This window comes from Sinocyclocheilus anshuiensis, unplaced genomic scaffold (assembly GCF_001515605.1).
Source record: "Sinocyclocheilus anshuiensis isolate Anshui unplaced genomic scaffold, SAMN03320099.WGS_v1.1 scaffold9092, whole genome shotgun sequence".
Lineage (NCBI taxonomy): Eukaryota > Metazoa > Chordata > Actinopteri > Cypriniformes > Cyprinidae > Sinocyclocheilus > Sinocyclocheilus anshuiensis.
The window spans coordinates 1,347-28,089 of NW_015549383.1; the positions used below are offsets into that span (position 1 = coordinate 1,347).

Below are 26,743 nucleotides of genomic sequence, written 5' to 3' on the forward strand. Positions count from 1 at the left end.
CACGCGGAATCCGCGCTCACCGAAACGGATTGTTCCCACTGTGAGAACATGAGTCTCGCCTCTCTGCGCTCGCGGATAGATTTCTTTTCAGAAAGCGACTCCACCCCCTCGCGCCCTCCCGTTTTCTTCCTCCCAGGAGCCTGTGAGGAAAAAACAGCGGGGCAGAGGATCGTAGCGCTCGGATGCAAGCGAGCTCACATCGGCTCAAGTCCTGCATGCTTCGCTCTCTCCACACAGAGAGGCTTCCCCTGTCCTCTTCACCCAGCATAACCAGCGTCCCTCTGTCAGTGCGAGCGATCTGGTCTCGTTCGGTGGGAGTGATAACGAGCTGCTGGATGACAGCATGTCATTAGCAGCCTCGGACGCAGAGGAGCTGTCGCCAAATTCCTCCGTGTCCTCTCGAAAGCCGTCGAGGAGCTGGGATTGGAGTGGTCTCCACTGAAGGAGCCCTCCCTCAGCCGTCTGGATGAGTGGTTCCTGCCGGGGTGCCGTCAAGCCCCTCGTCAGCGATCCTCTCCTTTTTTTCCTGGAGGTCCATGACGAGCTCACCAGGTCTTGGCGCGCCCCATACTCTGCACGTCTCCGTACTTCCGCTTCAACCACCCTCACTTCGGTGGACGGCGCTGAAGATAAGGGGTACGAGAAGCTGCCTCCACTGGATGAGTCAGTGGCCGCGCATCTCTGCCTGCCCACTGCTATTGGCTGGAAGCCAAAGGCTGCCCATCTGTCCAAGCCTTGTAGGACGACTTCAGCCCTCGCTGGGCTCCGTTACATACTCCGTTACAAACGTAACCTTGGTTCCCTGAGATATGGGAACGAGTACTGCTTTGCTAGCCATGCTATGCAGCTGCATGACTCACGGTGCGTTCCAAACGGGATATATCGCCCTCCGAAGGGCACTTCGGAATGAAAACAATCATAGCCGCCATATTGAAGGGTCGTTCCAAACCGAAGTGCAAAAAAAACTGGCCACTTTCAAAGGGCCCTTCAGAATGAAGGATTTCGAAGGGTACAACTGATGGACACTTCGGGCTCCCTTGATCCTTTGCGCAGATTCTTTGCATGATGACGGCACCTCCGTGTGGGCACGTGATGATGACGCAGAAGGGCACTTCAAGAAACAGTTGTTTGGTCCCCTACACCCTTCAACACTTCGAAGCTCTCACTCCGGAGGGTAAACCCTTTGAAGGGATTAGGGCATAGGGATGAGCCCTTCCGAATGGAACGCAGCGTCAGTCGTCGCTTTAGTCGAAGTAACCTGAATCCTATGGCGAAATGCCTGCTTATTTAGCCAGATGGCCCCGCCCATTCTGCTTTGTGGCCATAGGTTTGTGCAGCACCGCTGCTGAGCCATTGGTTAATTTTTAAAGTGTACTGCATGAACCAATGGCTGTGCAGTTACACTGCGCTATTGAAAAAGGCTTCAGTTCAAGAGTAAAAAGGACTTTTTCCCATAGCATCTTAGCAGACGCAGTACTCGTTCCCGTATCTCTGGGAACTGAGGTTACGTTTGTAACAGAGTACGATTTCATTGTTACCAGATATATTCGAAATTCTCATGTAATTATATCAGTTAAATGAGCATTTTGGGCATCGAAGGTCTTCTAGGTATAGATAAAGTCATATGTTTTTTAACATTTTAAAGTATAGATGTTTATGAGCACTGAAGTGTTCAGTATGTTGGGAAGCTTTAAAGGGATAGTTCACCCAAAAATGAAAATTTGATGTTTATCTGCTTACCCCCAGGGAATCCAAGATGTAAGTGACTTTGTTTCTTCAGTAGAACACAAACAAAGATTTTTAACACAAACATTGATGTGTAAAACGCGCCTGCTGTTGAGAACGTGCCGCCGCTCAGGACAGTTCGAACTAGTGATGCAAAGTCCAATTCATTTCCGCGAACCGGTTCTTTTTGGACAGATCGGCTCATTGAATCGGTTCAAAAAGCCGATTCATCGGTTCCTGACGTCATCAAGCAATAACGTCTCTACGCATTTCTTTTCTAACAACTCAGTGCCATGTTGTATCAATGAAAAATACAAATAAGTCATTTGTGTCAACTCATGTTGAAACATTCAAAAATAAAGTTCTTTGTGTGAAAGCATATTGCTGATTATTGCCATATAATTCACTTAAGTTAATGGTGTTTGTGGTCACAGTTTCATTCGCGGATCCTCAGATACGACTGACTGAGCAATATTGACTAGCCTACAACTTGGATAAGATTCCTAAAATTTTCGCACCTGCAGCACACATTACAGACATTGATGCACAAACGCGGATATGTTCTACATGTCTACAGTATAAAGAATGAATAAACCAGTCTTATAAACTCCTTGATTTCGCGCGCCTCAGGCTTGCACAGTATCGTCAACTCACTCATCAGAATCTTCGGTAATCCTCGGCAAACTTCACCACGACTCATTCGGTTCATGTTGAGTCCTCGGTAATCCTCGGCAAACTTCGACAGTCGGTTGAACCGGCTCATTCGGTTCTTTTTGAGTTGGACGTGCTACTTCGGCTGTGCGTCCTGCATCATCAACCCGGAACTAAAGTTCAATTCAGTTCGATTTGTGAACCGGCTCAACCGGTTACTTCCTGAGAACCGCCTCAAAAGAACGATTCATTCAAGAACCTAACATCACTAGTTCGAACAGTTTGGACATTGCGTGAATCAGAGGTAAAAAACGATATAAATACTGTTCAGTTTCTTGCACAGACCGATCGTTTTGTGTCTTTACACATCAATGTATTGTCACGAGCCGCAGGGTTTAATTTGGTTTTGTTTGTGTATGTTTTTTTTTTTTACTCTCAAAGCTGTGATTCCCATTCACCTCCATTATAAGACTGACAGACTGCAACGGTTTGTGTTAAAAATCTTCGTTTTTGTTCTACTGAAGAAACAAAGTCACCTACATCTTGGATGCCCTGGGGGTAAGCAGATAAACATCAAATTTTCATTTTTGGGTGAACCATCCCTTTAATATCTTGACATGTGACTTTAATGTAAGTGAGACTAACATAGAGGTCTGAAGAGAAGATTTGTAATTGAATATAAGCTAATGTTAATGATATTTTGTGTTGGAAATAACTGTGCATGCACTATTATACAGTTTATGATGCTGTTAGTCATAGGCCAGCCACAGGGGAGAAGAACTGGGGGAGAATTTACTGCACTGAAATTTCCATTTCCAGGGTGAAATATTTAGTCTTTTCCTTGGGAACCTAAAGTCATTTTACTGTTTTAAAAAGTGCTATATAAAAAGGCACATCAGCCTTGATAAGTGCCTGCAACATTTGTAAGATGTTCCAGTAAAGCATCACAGACGTGCCACCCACAGTCCCATCGGCTATTTATAGGGAAATTCCATTATGGAAAATATCTAAGGAAAAACCTCATTCCATAAATAAGGTGGGAATGTACAAAATGTGTCTTTGTGTGTTGTCTAGAAACCATGTGTTCTGTTCACTTGATCTCAAATGTTTAATATACGGCCTTTCTAGAAAGCATTCCATCAATCCATCTTGGATTTTTTTCCCTCGAAAGAATGCTTTATGCTCGACAGCTATGTCTTGAGCATTGAAAGGAAGTGCCTTATTCTTACATGCCAGAGGTCATATTTTTATGCCTTGGGAAGTGTGGGAGAATTATACGCTCCCTCTGGCTATAGACTACATGTACGTATACACTACCTTTCAAAAGTTTGTTGTCATTGATTTCTTTTTAAGAAATTAAGAAATATTTTTATTCAGCAATATTACAGTTTCTACTGTATTTTTGATAAAAAAATGCAAGATAATTCTGAACACAAGTGCATCAGAACTCATAAAAACTAGAAATGTGAAAGAACATTTATTTGAATAATACAGTTCAAAATATCTTCTCAAAGTGGTCAAAATTAAACAGTCTCAGACTTTTTATTATTTGCTGTTAAAGCCTCTGTGACACTGTGTGGGCCTTTCTTGGAAACTCAAAACAATGGCTCTTCTTCTCTAGATTCTTTGGATATAGGACCTACTTGTGTTCTCAGTTTGGCTGTAACTAGACTGAACCAATGAAAGATCATTTATTGCGTCTTATTTAATTCATGGGTTGAGGAGTGACTGTCTAAAGATCAGATAGATCAGGGTTGAGAGATGTGGGCGGCCTGGACTAATAATCTTATTTTCCCACTGATTTCAAGTCATGCTGGTTTTAAATGAAAACAAACTTATATTTCCCCAGACCAGTATTGGTGCTTACTGAATCCAACAGGCATGAAATAGGCCCGCACATCCCTTTGAGCAAGCACAGGGTAAAGTAAGATTGGTCAGTCATTAACTCGGGTCTCTCTGCCACCCAGTAGTTTTTTAAAGAAACCGCTGCTGCTTTTTTGCTGCTGTATACTGGTATTTATGGAAAAGTTTTATACGGACACCCTACATAATGGATTGCTACACTGCCACGCCAGTGAGAGCATTGCCCAAGTGGAATGGAAACTTCATTTCATATCTAATATTAGCTCTGGCTCCGGAAAATTCCTTTTAAATGATCACTAGCTGAGAAACAGGAAAATCATTTTCTTTAACGTTTTGGTTGACAGTGCTGGGCAGGAATTTTTTAAGCAGCTTATCAAGGAGGTCCTGGGAAAACAGATGTGGAACCACGAGAGATTTGCTAAGAAAACGCGATGGATCGTTGTCTGACTGTTTCCAAGAACCTTATGTTTGAACAGTCACAACTGTCAAATAATAACTCTCTCGTGGTTCTTAGTAAGCATGCGTGACATATTGTAATCATAAACCAACAGAACTGTGATTCTGTGGGGTTTAGTGCATTTATGGTTGTTTAGGGTACAGGGGGACCACCATGTCCGAAATTATCTTGAGAGATACCTCATAAACTTATAGTGTAACTGTATGTTTGGTTTTTGCCGTGGCAGGTAAATCCCATCTGGCCATTGTCCAAAGAGTGAATAATGAAGGAGAGGGAGACCCATTCTATGAGGTTCTGGGCATCGTCACGCTAGAAGACGTCATTGAGGAAATCATCAAATCTGAGATTCTTGATGAGACTGACTTGTACAGTGAGTACCATTTACATTTACAAGTCTGGCACATGCTATTATCCAAATATATGAGTCTATTCTATTCTATTCTATTCTATTCAACCTATGGGTGATTGACTTGCGCTCATTAATTTTTTTCCAAAATATATAGTTTATACATACAGTGAATTGAATGCACTTCTTCTAAGATGAGCAAGTTTTTAATTTAATTACTTTTTTTTTTTTTTTTTATGTATGTATTTTGATATTTTTAAGGGGGGTCAGGGTCAAAAATTTCAATAAGTCTCTAAAAATATCAGAAATTTGTTTCACCTAATATCTATTTTATGAATAATTCATGATAATTTTATTAAAAATACTTTACATTGATTTATTTTTGTAAATGTATTTTTTATTTTTGTTTTAAGATGTATACCCTCGCATGTATTCAAGGTAATTCTATTGATGGTTACACCACATTATGTATTATTTAGATTCATTCAATTGAAACTTTTCTTAAAAATAGAATTAAGAATGTTCAAAACCATATAAATCAAAATGAATACAAAGACTACCTAATCTGAGAACCTGGATTTTAAACTAAATTTCAAAGAGATTTTTCAGTTCTTTAATGCAATGTAAGTAAAACCATCTAACCATGTCATCTTGTTATTCCCAAATGAAAGCTGACAACAAGACGAAAAAGAGGATAGCTCACAGAGAGAGGAAACAGGACTTCTCTGCTTTCAAACCCACAGATAATGAGTTGAGCGTGAAAATATCACCACAGCTTCTTCTGGCCGCACTGCGTTTCCTGGCAACTGGTACTGATGTCCAGCATGTAACTACATGTGTCTCTGTTTTTTATTAAGAATGCAATCACAAACTTGTAAAGCATTCTTACCGCAGCTTCTTCTGGCCGCACTGCGTTTCCTGGCAACTGGTACTGATGTCCAGCATGTAACTACATGTGTCTCTGTGGTTTTTTTAATGATTAAGAATGCAATCACAAATTTGTAAAACATTCTTAAACCCGTTTTTTCCCCTTCTCCCCCTAGAGGTGGAGTCCTTTAGTACGGCTCAAATGTCAGAGAAAATCCTCCTGCGCTTGCTGAAACATCCTAACGTCATCCAGGAGCTCAAATATGATGACAAGAACAAGAAAATGTCAGAGCACTACCTCTTTCACCGCAACAAGCCTGTGGACTACTTCATCCTCATCTTGCAGGTATGAGTTCTGATTGAAAACACAGGATTGAAATCTCGAAGCTCTGTTCCAAAACCTAGAGAGCTGCCTACCTAGACAGCATATTATAGCAAAAACTGTTGCAAAGGGTTGGACTCCTTATTTTGAACAAATTTCATTCCAACACTTTACTGAGTTTTATCTCAAATACTTGTAACTGTTGGCTCACAGGGGAAGGTGGAGGTTGAGGCTGGAAAGGAGGGGATGAAGTTTGAAGCTGCTGCCTTCTCTTTTTATGGAGTGCTGGCTTTAACCTCTTCACCAGGTCTGAATGATGGATTTTCTCACTTCTTGCACACCCCCCCTAAATGTCAGGATTTTTATGAAAATAACTGATGATTTTATGAAATGTACGATATTTGGTCATGAAAGAAAGAATCTCATCTCTGATGTTTTTACACACTTTCGTATGGTTGATTTCTTCATTTTATACAACTCTTTCTACCAAATCATGCATGATGTTGTTGTTTGCTCTCAGATTTATTACACATGCTTCTGACTCTCTTTAATCAATCACATTATGTAAATGCACACTATGCAAATGATTACTCTTTTGATTCTTGATGGAATTCTGTGTAAATCATATTTTCTTCCCCATGATTTCCTTTTGTCTTTCCCTTCTTTTCCGTTTATTTCTCCCTCCCTTCCACTTGGTCTCCAGTTCCTCTCTCCTTGTCTCGAACCTTTGTTGTGAGCAGGGCAGAATCGCTGGCAGGATCTCCAGGTACCGCACTCGTTTCTTCACCCCTTTTCATTCCTTCCACTGAATCCTCTCTTTCACATTAGAATCTGAAGATTGGAATGTTGCATTAAGAGTTTTCCCTGTTCAAGGTCCTCATTTTCTTTGACAAAGTAACTGTCAGTGGTCTGATAATGGTTATGGGAGCCTATAAGCAATGATCTGATCAACTGTTTTCAAAATTGATAATAATAAGAAATGTTTCTTGAGCACCAAATCAGCATATTATAATGATTTCTAAAGGATCATGTGACACTGAAGACTGGGGTAATGGCTGCTAAAAATTTGTTGTCACGAGAATAAATTTTTAAAATATATTAAATTAGAAAAAGGTTCTTTTAAATTATAATAATATTTCACAATATATTAATGTATTTAACAATATATTACAATATTACAGTTAAAATTTTTTTTAGCTGATACATGCAGCCTTGGTGACTTCTTTCAAAAACATAAAAACAATCTTACCAACCTAAACGTTTTTAATGCTATTGTACAAACCATTTGTTGTTTGATAAAAAATTTTCATATGAAGCAAATTGGTTGTGTATATTTTTCTAAATTGAAAAAATCCACACGGTTAGATATCTGACCCTGGGATTATATACATTCCAGTGTAATGACTGTTGGACTGCTTCCCCACAGACACTCTTTGAACTGTTTCTTTAAGAAGTGGAGAACCTAATCTTATTTTGATTAAAAACTCTTCACCTTGCGTTACGTGTGAGTTATTAAGCAGATGTTCTAATCTTAATTATGTCACTTTCTGGCAAAGTTTGTAAACGTGTAAAAAGGGAATGGATTATATCCATTGTTTTATCAGCAAAACAAAAGGTAGTGCCAAAAGAGGGTTAGAAGTCATTTGTTAATGGTTGTTTTTCCTTATTTATGTTCATTATTTGGCTGTGTAAGCAAATCCTCGCTGGATTTCTAGCAGAGGAAGATCTAAGTCATATTAAATGGCTGCTACATCACAATTTGGCTCGTAAATAAATGAAGCTCAACTTTTGTGTCTAAAGAATTCCACAGCACGGTTCATGAGAAGAGACAGGGCATCCAAAATGAATGGAACAACAGACAAGAATCTTTTGTTTCGTTTGTTTACATCACAGCAACACCAGCAGCTGACCACTGACCTGCATGTTACCCTTTATTTGCTATACAGAAAATAAGTCACCTCCACGACCGTTCGGACTCAACCACTCGGACTCCCTGAACAGGAGTGACCGGATGGAGGCGGTCACTCCCACGCTGGGCAGCAGCAACAACCAGCTCAACTCCTTCCTTCAGGTCTACGTGCCAGACTACTCCGTGAGAGCCACCTCTGACCTGCTCTACATCAAGGTCTGAACGCTGCTGACAATTTATATTGCACTTCTGAACTCAAACTGGTTTGCTTGGAATGCATGGAATTGCTGAAAGTTGCAGTTTGACTCGTAAATTCCTGTCTAACCACAGTCATGTTAAAACTGAAAATCATATTATGTTTTCACATTAAGCAGAAGCTCAAATTAAGGGCATCATGCAGCTTTCTGAAATATAAAGACAGCTATATTTCCCTGAATAAAGTCTCATTTATATTGTGTGATAATATTATACAGTGTAATATTATACATTTCCAAAATAAATAACTGGCCTTTATATTGTCATTGCACTAGAACAGAGATTCCAAAAAACTGGGTGTTTGGGTTTGTAAGTTGATGAAAAGCTAATAATCAATTAAATCTTAAAAAGAAATAAAACACTTAAAAAGATGAAATATTGTATTAGTGTACTTGCATATCTTGTGACAATTAACTGACATCAGAGAACCTGTGAACATGCAGTTTTGTGATATATTATATGTACTTTATAAGTAAATATTTCACATGAGACGGGTTTGTTTAGGGAATGCCTGTACTAGAGCTAAGCAAATTATTAAAATATTTTCTGGAAATTATTTACTTGGTATTAACAACTGAAAGATTTCTGAACAAATGTCATAAGAACCTAGGAACAGATTTCGTTTTTATTTCCTACTGTTAAAAATTAAACATGTCAATAGAATCAAATAATTATATGAAAATAAAACAAAAATGATTCATCTCTCTGTTTTTGTCTTTAGAAAGCTGAAACTAACAATTCAATTTGGTAGATGTGTTAAAAATGATAGTTACACATTTGATATTTTCATTTAACATGTTAACTTACACAACCCATTAAAAAATACAAAAAAGTCTGAAGTTTCCTTGAAACAACTTGCAGCCATAATTTAGTGACTATATAGTTCAGTGCTTTCTCTAAAAATCTAAATCTGAAAATATCGGTGTGAATTTCCATGATGCTTCTATTCAAAGCAACTTAAAATTATATAAAAATACAACCTCATGTGATTAATTACAGATATTAGCAGCACCACATTACAAAAATCCAAAATAGACCAGTATAACTATGTCTCGTTAATTCTTCTTCTTCCTCTCTGTCAGGTGACCCGCCAGCAATATCAGAACGCCCTTATGGCATCTCGCATGGACAAGACGCCCCAGTCCACAGACAGCGAGTTCACCAAGATCGAGCTGACCTTCACAGAGCATCAGGATGGACCGTTGGACGAGTCGGCCACTCTTTTGACCACCAACGCACACAAACCCAACCACACCGCTCACAACGACGGGGCAATTTAACCACCTTCAGCGAAGAGAGATGGCAAAAGAGCGCAAACGGCTCCGTTAGCCTCTCCCTTGTCACGTACTGAGCGAGAGGCCTTCTTGTACACTGGGGAGCTTCACTTCCTCTCATCACGGTCGATTTCAAAGGGGAACGTACGCAAAGACTACAATGTGAAGGGCCGCATATCCCACAATGCATGCACTAATGACCTTAACACCTTTTGTAGGCAGCGGATCAGTCAGGGACCACCACATCATTCTCGCTCGCTCATTCGATCGAGGACAGACACACTTGAAATACACACTTTCACTTCGAAGGAGCAAGGTGACGACCCACACCACACCTTGACCAGACACGATACCAGAAGGACAAAGAAATAACGGTGCCTTTAGACAGCGCTCGGTTACTGTCAACAAAGGAGGCCCCCGAGGGGCCCGGGCCACACGGAGCTCTCCAAAATCTTCCATTTGACCCAGGAAGTCTGAGCAGATGCAGCCACAGATGAGATCTCAGCGACCGGGAGGCTTGTAAACATGGAGATCAATATCCCCAAGCCCTTCGAGAAAAGCCAGAATACATCTCAGCCTATCAGAAGAGGCCTCACGACCAAAGACATTTGACATAGACAGGATAAAACAGGCAGCATAATTGTGGGTCCTTTGCGAGAATTTGTTACAAAAACAGCAGCCTCGGACACGACACGCATAAGCAGGCAAAATGGCGTTTGTCTGGACTGTGCCAAATAACACCGCCAACGATTTCAGTGATTTCTCCTGCCCAGGTTAACTTCACGCGCAGATGTGCTACGTACAGCATTCACAGTACAAAGAAATCAAATGTGTTTACATATAAGGGCCTTTTTCATCTATATATATATATATATAGAGAGAGAGAGAGATAGAGATTTTTTACGTCAATCCTGATTGTGCTGAGGTACAGCGTCACCTATTTTAAGGTGAATAGAGTATACGTCTCATGACTGGTTCCATTTTTACGTACGTCGGACCACTCTTTATTAATGATACATTTTTGATTTTCAGTGCTTTTGTTGTAATCACGTAACTCTTAATTTTTAAAAGAAACATTTTGTATGTCACAACTACCTTTCTTCAGATAGTTGCTAGCTGCGTTTAGGACCTCAAAGACACTATTTCAGCAACTTACACTGTAACTTATATCTTATCTTCCAGATTCCACTATTGCTCTTTTATCTTATTATTTTTTGAAAAGCTATTCATGTAGGACTCGATGTCATGGGATTGTAAAAGAGGTACTTGATGATTTACTGAATTTAAAACAGATGAAAAAGAAAAATAATTCAGCATTAATGTATTTATTTGGTTTAGGATTACATTAACGCTCTTGTTACAAAGGGGAACGAATCTCTGGCTGATGTTTTTATCCGCTGACTGTTTTTGTTTTTTATCAGAACCTCCTGAGACGCTCCTGTCAGATGCGTAAAGCCGCTGGATATCAGGACATTCACGTCTCAAGTGTTTATGTAGCAACCTCTCAGTGCAATAGTGCAACAGCTATGCAGGGACAATCATGACCAATTAATGTGCTCACAGGTAGGACAAAATATCCGAAAGTAAACTAGCAGAATTTAATGTAATGAGACTGAGAGGTAGAGTAAATCTGTTAGATTAACAACTACTGTTAAGGGGCTTGAGATGTGAAATAGTGATTGTTGAACACTAACAAAGTCTTCGGTCAGCATTCCTGTTCTTCTGTTACATCGACCACTTATTCCAGTTTTTTCACATTGTGTTAAAGAGGAACGCCTGTTCTTTTCACTTAAAGCATTTGGTGATGTCCTACAGATCAGATCAGTGTTTTCACGTTGGATCGCCTGCCTTAGAAAAGAGGAAACATCTTCAGAAATGTGGTGCTCTAACATGCGGTTTGAGTCTGTCATACACTGCTGCTATTTTCAATCTTGAATGTGTATAGAGATACTGTATAAATCAGAGAGTACTATTGTATGCTTACATACTATAAAACAGACAATGCTATATCAGATTTAAATATACGTATTATATATATATAATATGTATATTATATATACATAGGGGAAGTCGTGGTCTAATGGTTAGAGAGTCGGACTCATAACCCAAAGGTTGTGGGTTCGAGTCTCGTACCGGCAGGGATTGTAGGTGGGGGGAGTGAATGTACAGCACTCTCTCCCACCTTCAATACCACGACTGAGGTGCCCCTGAGCAAGGCACCGAACCCCCAACTGCTCCCCGGGTGCCGCAGCATAAAATGGCTGCCCACTGCTCCGGGTGTGTGTTCACGGTTTGTGTGTGTTCACTGCTGTGTGTGTGCACTTTGGATGGGTAAATGCAGAGCACTAATTCCAAGTATGGGTCACCATACTTGGCCACATGTCACGTCACTTTTTCACTTTATATATATATATATATATAATGCAGATGGAACTTGCTATAATAAAACTGACAACTTTGTTTGCTTGCATATTTATTTATTGAACGTTTAACACTGGTTTTAACCAGAAAATTGATACAAAAAAAAATTAACACTTTTTTTTTTTTTTACTCAATAATATTGACTACGATTTTTTAAAACAGAAAATTAATAAGATTTTAATTGGCCTAAACTGTTTTGAAGCAATTACCAGCCCTTATGTTGGGAAACTTGGGGGTCAATTTGACCCATTTCAATTTTGGAGTTATTGGAAATACTGGTTAACCCAATTTATTTATTTTTTGTGTGACTTTTTTTCTCATATAATGTAATGAAAATGCCTGCAAAGCGTCGACACTTTAATGTTGTGGAATGCACGTACAAAGTTTGAGGTCATTTACATATATGCATTTGGCAGATGCTTTTATCAGTTCATGCATGTTCAGTTTGCTGGCAATCGAACCCATGATCTTTAAATGAAATATAATATTTCTGCTTGATATTGACAGCTGTTTGGGGATTATTTGGCACCAAGATCTCTTCTTTTTACGTTACTGTAAGCGACTAAAAGGCTTAAGAGGTAGCCTAATGTCTATATATACTGTATATATAATGTACATTTTTATTCCTGAAATCCACCATTTTGCTGAGATCAGTATAATCCTGATTTTTTTGGATCAAAAGTATCCCAATCTTACTAAAAGGTTTTGAACAACACAGTGACGATTTGATCCAGATCAAAACCAAGATTGGATTTTGTGATTTAATCTGATTTTACAATCCTTTTTTCTTTTGAACAACCCATTTTCAAGATTTGATCCAATCCGATAGTTTAAATTTTATCAGATTATTTTTTGAACAACTGGCCTCTAGGGGCTCCATAGAGCACTAGTAATCCAGATTTGGTAATCTGAAAAAGTGTGTGGATCTGGATCATTGTGATCCTATCCAATTTTGCTTTGAAAAACCATCAGAAAAGTAAAAAGGATTACATGATCCTGGATAGCAAAACATGGGATTTTCAAATCCAGGTCATTCTGATCCAGATAAAAAATTTTAACAACTGGCCCTTAAAGTTAAAGTTCCCAGGTTTTAAACAAAATACAAGAGCTAGGGAGCACAACTTTTCTCTGTTGGTTTTGGAAGACGCAAAAACAGCTATTGCTGAATGACCACAAGGGGGTGCCGCATGACAGGAACTTTATTCTCTTCATACACAACAAGCCAAAGCACTGAAAACCAATCCTAAACAGGCCTTGGGCTCAAACAGAATCAAACAAATCCAGAGTTTTTAAACAAAAAGTACAGATGAATCACAAACATACCACACCCCGTTTACAGCAGACTTTACCTGAATTAAAAAGCCTCAAAATAAATATAGAGGGGTTGTTTGATTAGGTTAAAGCAAATATATCACTATCACACAATAGTCACAGAATCAATAATCTTCAACAGCATCTGTGAATTTAAATGAAGGACACTAATAACAGTCTTTGGTTATGAAAGCATCCCTTCACAAATTACATTGGCAAGATGGCTTTGATTTCAACTCTAGTCCAAAATCAACAACACAGTTCAAAATAAACCAATACAGTATATATGAGTGCACATGGTATGGTATGGTTCCATTGAAAAATTCCCTTTTTGATTTAAAACAATAACAAAAGACAAACCCACTTCTGATGCTAAACAGCACCATGTCAGCCAAAAACAAAGTTTCAGGATCTGGACGGTTACTGTATGAATTACAAATGTTCATTATGACAGAGCGTGATTCATGGACGAGCTTCCTTTTGGTCCACTGTCACCCACAAGGCTTTGTGTCAAACATTCAGACCAGCTCTCAATCTTAAATCACAGCCAACTGCCAAAAACTAACCGTTATGCTAAAATCAAACAAAAAGATTTGTTTTCAATATATCAGGCTGAATTAACTTTTATATCAGTGGATATAAAAGTAGTAAATAATGAATCTAAGCTCTAGATTCAAGGTCTAATATTAACACAGTGATCATGGCGAGTGCATAAGAAAGACGGAGATTTCAGAGTTGCGGTCATCTCCCAAACTGTTACTACACTTCAGAATCTAGTAACCTGAAACCCTGTATCTCACTGCATAAAATAGCAACAGTTGCATGTGTTCCATTTTTCACCCAATAATATGACAGCAATTTGCATGGACCGGTTTTGAAATGAAGATGGCAATGTTACAGCACTTAACAGGCAGTCAGACAGACACCGAGCAAGCTGCATTTATTGTTGGTGTGACATTTCCCAGCATGCTACATGGCTCTTATCCAAATTTTGAAGGCTTCGTGGAGCCACAAAATAAGTATTCATGCATTTTCCTCAAGCTTAAGTCAGTGACGTACCTTGTAACTGTTATTTGTTCCCTCAATATCATGCAAATAACTGATTCTGTAATTCAGTTTAAACGGGGATCTTTTCCCCGTTAACACTTCCATGTTTTACCGTGAGGCCATCTGTAAACCCCATTCAAAAATAAGAAGCTAGAACTATCAAAACCCAGTTTTAGCTTCATACTCTCATCAGACCATAAATTCTAAAATACGCAATACACTTTGCAAGAAATAAACATCCTCTCTTATCTCTATAAAATATATGGCTGAGTGTGAATGCAATGATTATACTTGTTTAAACAGCAGACACACATCTCTAAGAACCCAAATTCAGTTAACGGCAATGCCACAGGTTTATTATTCCTCCTCCTCCTCCTCATCATCATCCTCATCGTGGCAGTGCGTGATCTCTTGTGGCGTCTGGGGGAAGAGGTGTGGCGGATTGATCTCGCTTACGGAGCGGGTCAGCTGGTGTCTCTTGCACTCACGGTCTCTGAAGTCGATGGAGTGGCGGTTGCGTGTGGCCATGGGCGACTCCGTGTCATTGATGTCCACGTGAGTGTGCTCCACCGTGGACTCGTGAGGCATCTAAATGTACCACAGAAGAAAACAGGTTACTGAAGTGACTTTTATGATTAATGTATCAACTGTTAGACCAGTGGTGGGCAAACTTGGCCCTTCCAGGCCACTTTCCTGCAGAGTTTGATCCAACCCTGATATGACTCACCTGCATGTAGCCTAAAGTGGCCTGGAAGGGCCAAGTTTGCCCACCCCTGTGTTAGACTGTGTTTGTTGAGTTTACCTGGACATGGGCGGCTCTGAACATGTAGCTGAAAGGGTAGTACAGGAGATTGATGAAGGACGCAGCGTACAGGTCAGCGTAACGCATCACTTGAGAGGCAAAGAGAGTCTGACGAGAACCGCTGCGGAACAGACTTCCCATCATCCCATAGCACATGTCCATGTCATGGGTCACTTTCTGAGAAAATCAGAAATACAGAAACAGCGCAAAACTGAGTTTGAATTAAGTGATGGGAAAAACGTGTGCATTAAACTGATCAAAAATTACATTATATTGTTACAAAAGATTTCCATTTCAAATACATGCTGTTTTTTCAAACTTTCTTGTCAACAAAAAATTTATGTATCGGTTTTCACAAAGTAGTAAGGCAGCACAACCGTTTTCAACATTGGTAAGAAGAAATGTTACTCAAGCAACAAATTTTAAAATACATTTGAATAGAAAGCAATTATTTTAAATTGTAATAACATTTCATGATATTAGTTTTAACAGGTTTTATATTTTTAAACCAATTAATGCAGCCTTGGTGCACATAAGAGCACATACCTTATAAAGTGCCTTTTTAAAACAATTTAAATATCATGTGAATTTCTCCCATGCTGCTTTGGACAACTTTCATGCACTTTTCCCACCAACTACTGAGCATTTGTAGTTAAAAAGTATACACATTTTTATGAGTTTTTTTTTTTAGAAAATGACCGATCGTTTCTCTTGATAAGACTCTTATTCATCGGCTGGGACCGTGTAGAGCCCTTTGAAGTTGCATTGAAACTTCAATTTGGACCTTCAACCAAGTCCACTCTATGGAGAAAAATCCTGGAATGTTTTCCTCAAAAACCTTCATTTCTTTTTGACTGAAGAAAGAAAGACTTGAACAACTTGGATGACATAGGGGTGAGTAAACTATCACTTTTATTCTGGAAGTAAACAAATCCTTTAAAAAATCCTGTAGAAAATTTGAAAATACTTAAAAATGGATTTTTCTCCACAGCAACTTGACTTCACTGACAATATTCTCAGTACACAGTGCACTGCTTTCCTATGCATCAAGAAATATACCTTAATCCTCCTCTGAAGAGAGCTGATATCAGGTCTCTCATTGCTGCTGCTGTCCAAATGCCTGTGGACAAAAGAAAGAAAGGATGGAGAAAATAGCAGGACAAATAAATGTGGGTTGAGAACAGTGTCGAATGAGTTAAAGTAATAAAAGACGTGAACCATCAGTCTTAAAATAGAAAGGAATGTGCACCCCTTTATCTGCATGTCAAATGGCTGCAGACAGCAGGGAGGGAGCGACGTGTCCTTCTCCGGGTAAGCGAGTGCTTGACTGACTGATAGCACTCATGTGCACTGATGGCAGCGGTGCAAACATCCGAGCAAGAGTTGACGGATGATACCTACTTGTAGAGCTCTGCCAGGAAAACGTCCAGACTCTGTAGTTCTTCAAACAGTGCTGCAAAAAAAGAGAACACAGTGAACTGTCCTCATCTGCTCCCATGCCCATTAAACTGAGCATAATGCGTGTCTGCAGACTGCAAGGATCACTGTTATTTTAGTATCAGTAAGATTTTTTAAATATATATATACTGAATTAGTTTTTATTTTTACATTTTCTGTTTTCATTTTAAATTTAGTTGAATGAAGCAGCTTAACCAAAAAACTAAAATTTGCTTACAATTTACTCACCCTCAGGCCATCCAAGATGTAGAATAGTTAGATGGATTCGTTGTGGATTATTGTGATGTTTTTAACAGTTGTTTGACCTGTCATTCTGACGGCACCCATTCACTTCAGAGGATCCATTGATGAGAAAGTAATGTAATGCTAAATATATCCAAATCTTTTCCAATTAAGAAACAAACTACATCTTGGTAGGCCTGATGGTGAGACCATTTTCAGCAAATTTTCATTTTTGGGGTGAACTATTCTTTAAAGTTTTAGTAATATTGTTTTTTTTTTTTATGTCTATATAGTTCAGTTTTAGTTAAACTAAATGAAAATGAGAAATGTAGCTTTGCCAACTGGCTGAATTAAATGAAAAATGTTTTTGTTGTTGTTTTTATTTCAGTAGATGTTTATATTATTTCAAGTAATGAGCATTAACTATAATAACCCTGTCACAGACTCACTGCTCTTGTCGGTCCACACATGCAGCTCCTGAGCCAGCTCAGGAATCACCAGGAACGTTCTCCAGCCCTGACGCTTCTTAGACTTCAGGATGTCTCCAAAGATGTGGTCACCGATGTACAAGATGTCCTTTCCTTTTGCTCCCAGCAGGTCACAAACTATGTCTGAGGAACCTGGGGAGAAGAAAGAATATTCAATCAGGCATTTTAGACCAGAATTTAAAAAAAATATGAAGAACAACATTTGTTTATCTTACCTCCGGAATACACTATGCCATGCTGCAAGGGACCTGTATAAGTTCCGATCTTCAGTCTCCCAGTGGTCTACAGAGCAGAAATATGGCTAAATCAATGAGTTAAAAGTAATTAAGCTACTCATGTGAGTCTAGCTGATCTTACCGTGTCCACCTGTCTCAGGACTGTGCCCTCCCCGAAGAACACTGGCTTCCTGGCGTCCACCAGAATAAGGTCAAAGTAGGACTGCCAGGGCCGATGAGGCATACCAGCCTGTAATAAAAAAATAATAGATTCAGTCTGTCACTGTCTTTGTTTATGCAATAAAATGAGTTTTTATACGGCCCCTGATACTCCCTGTCTTTCTGCTCATACCCACTTTCTCAACATTTGTTATTAGAACACTTTTTAATGAAAACTGTGATATTACAGACACATCATAAATGGCAAATTAATCCTCAGTGTGTTCTTTTACACAGTGCAGCTTGTTGGTTCACGGTTTCCACACAAATGATATGTGAAATGTGTACTGTCCTTCGTTACTAGACATTTTCATTGGGGATCTGAGACAAATAAAAACAACTAAGTACCACTGTTATGCCAATGAACAACAATACTGAAGATGACTTACTTTTGGACCATGTGGAAAATCAAACAAGTATGTCATGATTTTCTGAAAGAGAAAAGGAGAGGAAATTACATCTTACAGTTGTTTCTAATGAAAATCCAACAGGTTTTGTCAGATGGTTATGGGCTCTTGGTCTGTGCCGCTACATCTACAATAACTCACATCTGTGTACTTGCAGTCACTGTTGGTAACAAGGAACACTTTGGCAACTTCGTTCATTCGGCTTAGAAGCAATGGTAATTTGGCCTAGATGAAGACAGAAACACACAAAAATTATGTCTTGTGTGTATTCATAATGAGTGAAGTGACATGTGGCCAAGTATGGTGACCCATACTTGGAATTAGTGCTCTGCATTTAACCCATCCAAAGTGCGCACACACACAGCAGTGAACACACACACACTGTGAACACACACCCGGAGCAGTGGGCAGCCATTTTTGCTGCGGCACCCGGGGAGCAGCTGGGGGTTCGGTGCCTTGCTCAAGGGCACCTCAGTCGTGGTATTGAAGGTGGGAGAGAGCGCCGTACATTCACTCCCCCCACCTACAATCCCTGCCTTTGGGTTACGAGTCCGACTCTCTAACCATTAGGCCATGACTTCCCCAAACTAAATGAAAATGAGAAATGTAGTTTAAATTGTAGTCTTTAAACTACAATTCATTATGAATAAACATACAAAGTGAAATAAGGTAACAAAAACACTGGTCAGCAAGAAGTTGTTTAATAATCTGGTTTACTTACATCCTTCACCACATATTTCTCCAGGTTTTCAACCGTTTTCTCTTTTAGTGAGCCCTGAAATGTCACACAGAAGCAGTTACCCATAGTATGAAATCTACAGTATATTAAGTCAAGAAAGGCTGTTTCTTTCAAAGAAAAGTATATTTTGGCACTTAAAAATAGCCTTTACCTTGAAATGGACCCAATCCACAGCATCTCTGACATCCTGAAACATGCTCTTGAAAGACATGAAAAGATCTCCATCTTTAAAGCCAGTCTCACAACTGTGGAGGCAAAAATCAAAAGGTCATATAAAATGCCAATTCAGATATTCTGTCTACTGTACTTTCATGCCAGAGGAACTACAGGAGTGTTAAAATGAGGGCGCAAAAACAAACCTTCTATATCTGGAGCAACTACTGAAGAAGTCAACCAGGCAGGCAAAGAGGTATGTCTCTAATAACGCACAAAAACAAACTGCGTTAACTTGGACATGGAACTATGGATTCTACATATTCTTTTGGATTTTGATATTAGTTGATAGAAGATTTTAACCTGGGAGGTTGAAAAGTGTGTTGAGGATATAGAATCGCTCAGTATCTCCACGCTGAATGAACTTGTTTGGGTACAGCTCTCTTATCTCTGGACTAAAATATACAGTTGAAAAAAACACAAATTATGACATTTGCTGGAGGTGTGACTAACCCCCGTAACATCTACATAAAATGATAAGTGACACTATTTACTTCCTTAATGCATCGTTATTGTCTTATTGTTAATGATTCACCAGTGCATGTTCTTCCAAACAATTTTTTTAAGAATTTTTTTTGCTTCACTAGCATAAAAATTCTACAAATTAAGTTTTTAGGGCAGAAGAATGAATGCACAAACAAAGTGATCACTATCCAGGGCATCAGTTGCTCTTAAATTATGAGTGCAGACTCACCCACGCAGGAAGCTAAAACCATGAGCGCACACAAGGATGTTTCCATACGCATCTACTTTCAGCAGGTTTCCATACATTGTATCAAACACCAAGCCTCTGAGAGATGTACAGAATTTACGTGAATCAAAATATGAAGTAAATAACCATTAGGCCATGACTTCCCCAAACTAAATGAAAATGAGAAATGTAGTTTAAATTGTAGTCTTTAAACTACAATTCATTATGAATAAACATACAAAGTGAAATAAGGTAACAAAAACACTGGTCAGCAAGAAGTTGTTTAATAATCTGGTTTACTTACATCCTTCACCACATATTTCTCCAGGTTTTCAACCGTTTTCTCTTTTAGTGAGCCCTGAAATGTCACACAGAAGCAGTTACCCATAGTATGAAATCTACAGTATATTAAGTCAAGAAAGGCTGTTTCTTTCAAAGAAAAGTATATTTTGGCACTTAAAAATAGCCTTTACCTTGAAATGGACCCAATCCACAGCATCTCTGACATCCTGAAACATGCTCTTGAAAGACATGAAAAGATCTCCATCTTTAAAGCCAGTCTCACAACTGTGGAGGCAAAAATCAAAAGGTCATATAAAATGCCAATTCAGATATTCTGTCTACTGTACTTTCATGCCAGAGGAACTACAGGAGTGTTAAAATGAGGGCGCAAAAACAAACCTTCTATATCTGGAGCAACTACTGAAGAAGTCAACCAGGCAGGCAAAGAGGTATGTCTCTAATAACGCACAAAAACAAACTGCGTTAACTTGGACATGGAACTATGGATTCTACATATTCTTTTGGATTTTGATATTAGTTGATAGAAGATTTTAACCTGGGAGGTTGAAAAGTGTGTTGAGGATATAGAATCGCTCAGTATCTCCACGCTGAATGAACTTGTTTGGGTACAGCTCTCTTATCTCTGGACTAAAATATACAGTTGAAAAAAACACAAATTATGACATTTGCTGGAGGTGTGACTAACCCCCGTAACATCTACATAAAATGATAAGTGACACTATTTACTTCCTTAATGCATCGTTATTGTCTTATTGTTAATGATTCACCAGTGCATGTTCTTCCAAACAATTTTTTTAAGAATTTTTTTTGCTTCACTAGCATAAAAATTCTACAAATTAAGTTTTTAGGGCAGAAGAATGAATGCACAAACAAAGTGATCACTATCCAGGGCATCAGTTGCTCTTAAATTATGAGTGCAGACTCACCCACGCAGGAAGCTAAAACCATGAGCGCACACAAGGATGTTTCCATACGCATCTACTTTCAGCAGGTTTCCATACATTGTATCAAACACCAAGCCTCTGAGAGATGTACAGAATTTACGTGAATCAAAATATGAAGTAAAAATACAGTTAGAAAAGCATCTTAGAAAAGCATGTTAGAAAATGAGCTCTCAAATCACCTTGTGGGAAAAGCAGGGTCATAGACAAAGTTTAGCAGCTCTTGTGGGTAACCAATGGAAACCAGTCTTTCCACAGTCAGATCGAAGCCAAGAGATTCATACTCCGGAGACTTATACACTATTAATAGAGAAGCAAACAAAGTGATGAAAATGCTATCACATACGCTACCGTTCAAAAGTTTAGGCTCTGTAAGTATTTTTAATGTTTTTGAAAGAATTCTCTTATACTCAACACAGCTGCATTTATTTGATCAAAAGTAAAAACAGCAAAATTGTTAAATGTTATTACAATTTAAAATAACTCTTTCTATTTGAATATATTTGAAGATTTAATTCTGCGATGGAAAACATCTGTATTATTATGATGCATGTTGCAAGAAACCTCTTTGGACCTCAAAACAAAATTAGCCAGATCAGCTGAATGAACATTTCCCCAAAGATATCACAAACTTCTGCTTGAAAGAGAGGAAGGAGGACCACATTTAGCCAAAGATTTTACTGACCAGCATGGTCTTATTAGCATAAAAGTTAAACTAAATGGAGTCAAAATTGTTGTGCACTCTTCACTTTTTTTTTCACTTCTGCTGAAATACTTGCCAAAGTAAGCACATTCACTGCTCTGCAATTAGAAGGGAGTTACACAGCATATGCACATTGATCTAGCAGACTAAGCAGCTCATACTTGCTGTTAATATTAGGCTGTGTGCTGGCAACAGAACTTAAAACCTTTTCCTGTGAAGATTAGCACTCTTTATCATTACAGATCCATAACCAGGAAGATGACCAATCAAAAGGACCACATTTTATATCATGGATGTCAATGCACCGATTCATCTTGTTTAGAGCTTTACGTGCAAGAACTCATGTGCCTGACATGAGCCAGCTGAAGTCAGGGGTGCTATTTACAGAGCCATGACACCACCAAATACATGAGACCAAGGATTACCTTACAGTATCATGCTATGGTGTTACCATTTCGCAATTCTTTACAATTCTTTTGAACTTACTTTATAAATGACACTGCACAACAAGGCACCATGCAGACCTCATCTGTTTCAGAGGCAGCACATACTTCATCTTACCTGCTAGAGTGTAGTCCATATCAAAGCCAAAGCATTTTATCTTCTCCATTGCCAAACTTCTATTGACAAAAACTCTGCGGAGATAAAAACAGTCGATTTAAGACAAATGCCAATGATATTTAATATTCTCTCAGTTGCAAACTGTGTTAAATTCAGCAGACTGTATTATTCCATTGCACTGAGCACAATCCGTGAGCTGTTCAGCTCTAAAGGAGTTTATGTTAGTGTAGATAATGAGTTACACTGACGTATTGTGACCTGTGAAAGCAATAAATCAGAATTAATACATTTGGTTAAATTATATCTATTCCTATTTCGGCCAACAGCAGCAAAGTATGAGGTGGAGCAAATGGCACGGTAATATTCCTTGATTTCCGGTTAAATCAAGTTTTTTGGGTGGTAATGACTGACACTGTTTCAAGACGCACCAAAAACAGAATGGTAAATAAAATACATTTTTTAAAAATCAGGAAAAGCAACTTCATAGTCTGCTGAACAGTGAACACATCTGTTTTACAAATCTGAAAAGCATGTTTTTCTGACTTTTTTTTTTTTTCTGAAAACATTGACACCACTCATCTGGTTAATATATGTAAACTGATACATGAAAAATAATAGCAGTATATGAACAGTTATTATTAATAAACCAAAATATGCACTTTAATACAAATACTTCCACCTTTGAGACTTATAAATTACAGTTAAGAGATAAAACAGTAAAAAGCTTGCTACATAATAGTTAGTATTTTTAAGTTTAAATCAAGTATATGTTATTGTCTTCCACATGGTTTAAAATTGTGTTATGGTCAGTTATTTTTCTTAATGATGTTAAAACAATTATGTTTCTTTTAATTCACCTGATGCTAGAACATCTTTATTCAACTATACATTTGCAGTAAGACATTAAAAATGTAGCAAGGAACAAATGAGCTGTTAAATGATGTGATAAGAGCATGAAGGAAGGAAATATAGCTAGGGGAAGGGAGAATGAAGGAATGATATCACAGATTCAAATCCCATCACAGGTCTTCCTATGGACACCTACATACAGTCACAGCACAGTGCAAAAGCATTGATGGTTTTGTTCATCTTGTATTTTTAGTGCCGTGCTGTGATGAGTACATGGGAGAAAAAAACCATCAATTACAAAACAGATGATCAGTCAGCACTGCAGGTCAACAACAAAACTTTAGCATACCTCATAGAAGGATGACAGTGGGCCAGTTCCTGTGGTAAGCTTTGTAATAAAGGAATACATGGACTGTATGTTATATCAGTACACACTGGCTAATGCCACTACATGAAGAACTGTGTCCAGTATGCTTATAAATGACATTTCAGGTCTTCTTACCATTGGATTCACTTTTTGTTTTTTTTAAATATTGCACTTTGTGACTACCATGTTGGTTTTTCTGCAGAAAACTATAAGTCAACACCATTCATAGCATAACCTGCATGTAAATAAGGATTGCTCTTATGAAATGACTGTTTGCCATGACAAACAGCATTTTAGGAACTTGCAAGTATTATGCTGACATGCCAAATTAACCTGCCAAAAGGCTTAAGTAAATATAGCCTACTAAAACATGGGATATGAGAATCATTATGTGCATATACACTGTTAGAATGATAATTTAAAAGGATTTTTTTAATACTTGAAAATATTTAATAGTTGGGCAGTGATAAAACAATTCATTCTTTTGATTGAGCAAAAAGATTACAATACACAACTTTTGCTTAAATCACATGCAAGCTGACATACTTTCAACAATGAAGCCGACAGATTTTGACAGACAAACGGACATATAAACAGGTGCATCCACAGAACAACATAATGGCATGGCAACAGTAAACATGCTACTCGCCATATTAAATTTTAAATAAAAAAACTACGAGTCTACAATTTCTTTAGGAGACAAAGTCATTTTTTCTATGTACTCAAAAGCATTGTGTGCACATAAAATTTAAATATCTCAATGAAGTCAGGTCTTCATTATTGACCATAATCTCAACTGGAGTGGAGACCAGGTCATTTAAGGTCATTTTCTCCAACTGTTGCTACAAGAAAAATATATGGTCTTTTTGTCTTGTTTAAATTTAGGTATATGACAATGGATTTGTTTTCAAGTTACCAAAATAGTACACAATCTGATTTAAGCAATATAATGGCAATGGCCTTCAAAGCTGAAAGCATTAGTGAAATGTATTAGTACCTGTGATGCACCTCTCTTCTGTACTTCTTCATGGATAAACCGTCCATGTTGGCAGGAAGTTCTGCATGATTCTGGAGCCGATCACTCCAAGAGGTTGTCATCTTTAACCGATATAAGTCTGAGAAAGAAAGCAAGTGCAGACAGACAGCAGAACACAGTGAAATTGAATATACACAGCACTGGTTTAGTATCTCGGAGGTTAAATTTCCACCACATTTAATTGTTGCACAATAGTCCTGCAGGTGATCTACAAACCTTAACAATAAAAGACCAGACACATTCAAACTATTCTACACTATGCTACACTTATAATAATCATTTTAAGTCAGTGTAACAGTATTTCCTGTATCAAAGATAAACAGGCATGAACAGGAAGAACACACAACTACAGAAAGCTGCCTGAAACAATGTTTAAACCAATTACAAAATACCAGGTTTATGATACACCTTTAGATACCCTTAAGGAATTAATTTTCTAACTTTAAAACTGAAGGACAGCTCACAGAAGCCACACAATATTTTGAAACAATGTATTTTTTATTATTATTATTTTCTCAAATACCAAAATAAATGTATCTTTTCATTCTCTACAACAGTGATCTCAAACTCAATCCCTGGAGGGCCGCAGCTCTGCAGAGTTTAGCTCCAAATCACACCTGCTTGGAAGTTTCTAGTGATCCTGAAGACCTTGATTAGCTGAATCAGGTGTGTTCGATTAGGGTTGGAGCGAAACTGTGCAGAGCTGTGGCCCTCCAGGAATTGAGTTTGAGACCAAATACTCAACAGGGTTTGGCTGTTTAATTTATGTAAAGGCCATATTAAGTTTCCACGTTATGCCTTATAAAACTGTAAATATTTATTAATATTATCAAGGCATACATGCGAGCAGATCTTTCCTCTTGTTCATGCAGTTCCGTGATGGTAAAGTTAGCACCACAGCTAACGTTAACTAACATTCCTTTAGTTTTGATCAACCGGAAACTAATGCATAAGATGGAGGAAACTGCCTTAACGATTGTCGCTTTAACTCTCATATACACAGTTATTCTGCAACATTTAAATGACATAACTACTGCTTCCTGAAACGCGTTATGTCTCCGCTCAGTGTCAGTAGGCTACTTACCTCACCTCTTTCAATGACCAACAACTGCAGTTCTGCGCTATCTGCATACTGCGCATGCGCAAACCATCCAACCATAATGAGATTCAAAGCAACATTAAAACCTCATTTAAATACAATTCATATGAATGCTTAAACGCTGATAGTTTGCGGAAATAATGTCATATAATAGATTACATAATCTAATCTGAAAAGAATCATGAATCTAAAAGCCACACAGAACAACTAACGTTACAGTAAAAAATATTAGGTCTAATTTTGTTTCCTATTTATTTTATTTAATGTCTGTTGACAGTGACATGAATAAAATTACTGTAAAATGATGTATTTGTATTCCATCAGTAATGCGTATCTAGTGAACAGACATATTACAAAAAAAAAAAAAAAAAGCCTAATTCTTCCTTTTTTAGACGTATAAATTTTGGGTGGGGGACTGAAGACAATTTACATTTAAACATATTTGTTCATGAAAAATGATTCTAAAAATGACTGGAAATTATGTTGTATATATTATAAGAATATTTTAGCCTATATATTTTAACCCTACTGGCAAAAAAAAAAAAAAAAAATCTTAAACCAGCCTGTTTTCCAACGGTTTCCCAAACCTTTTGTCTGTTTGCTGTTTTTAGAAAACTTATAGCTTAAACCATCTAAAACCAGCAAACAATTCTGGGCTGGTTTATGTTGCTTTTTTTCTAAGGACAATTACTAATTATTTATTCATTTATTTATTTTAATGAAATTGTTGTATTAAAAATTAGCTTTGGGCACTTGTCATCTGGTCATTCTGGGAGACCAATTGGTTTGTTTGTTGTAAATATTGTAAAGGAAGTAAATTCTGTGAATTAAACTACTGGGATGAAGTATTTTTTGTTTGTAATGCAGTCTAAAATTGCATGGGCATCTAAAACATTTAATATAGCACAAAGAAATAAAAACAAGATCCAAACAAGATCTTACATCAAGCCTAAATCGATTTAACTGTTAAATTTCGGGTCCA

The 26,743-nt window shown here is 38.0% G+C and overlaps 2 protein-coding genes across 6 annotated transcripts; one reads left to right on the forward strand and one right to left on the reverse strand.

The window, feature by feature from the left end:
* The first annotated feature begins 466 nt into the window (after nt 1–466).
* On the forward strand, nt 467–11,609 carry LOC107656926 (metal transporter CNNM2-like). Its single transcript, XM_016444873.1, has 8 exons — nt 467–737; nt 4,923–5,066; nt 5,714–5,851; nt 6,086–6,255; nt 6,445–6,538; nt 6,935–6,997; nt 8,178–8,356; nt 9,478–11,609. Exons 1-8 carry the CDS (start codon nt 467–469, stop codon nt 9,673–9,675), a joined length of 1,257 nt encoding a protein of 418 aa, XP_016300359.1. The 3' UTR covers nt 9,676–11,609.
* A 1,668-nt stretch (nt 11,610–13,277) lies between these two features.
* Nucleotides 13,278–25,813, reverse strand: LOC107656928 (cytosolic purine 5'-nucleotidase). 5 transcript variants are annotated; one of them, XM_016444876.1, is made up of 19 exons: nt 25,747–25,813; nt 24,624–24,741; nt 23,609–23,647; nt 22,411–22,484; nt 21,329–21,446; nt 21,132–21,227; nt 20,741–20,832; nt 20,584–20,641; nt 20,376–20,469; nt 20,207–20,260; nt 18,401–18,484; nt 18,242–18,283; nt 17,776–17,883; nt 17,634–17,700; nt 17,380–17,550; nt 16,652–16,703; nt 16,310–16,370; nt 15,251–15,427; nt 13,278–15,036 (listed from the first exon to the last, which is right to left on the reverse strand). In XM_016444876.1, exons 2-19 carry the CDS (start codon nt 24,722–24,724, stop codon nt 14,806–14,808), a joined length of 1,719 nt encoding a protein of 572 aa, XP_016300362.1. In that variant the 5' UTR covers nt 24,725–24,741; nt 25,747–25,813; the 3' UTR covers nt 13,278–14,805. The 5 variants fall into 5 exon arrangements, with proteins under 5 accessions (XP_016300362.1, XP_016300363.1, XP_016300360.1 ...); XM_016444877.1 differs by having other exon boundaries at nt 25,752–25,791; XM_016444874.1 differs by lacking the exon at nt 25,747–25,813 and adding an exon at nt 25,503–25,597.
* Between the last annotated feature and the right edge of the window lie 930 nt (nt 25,814–26,743).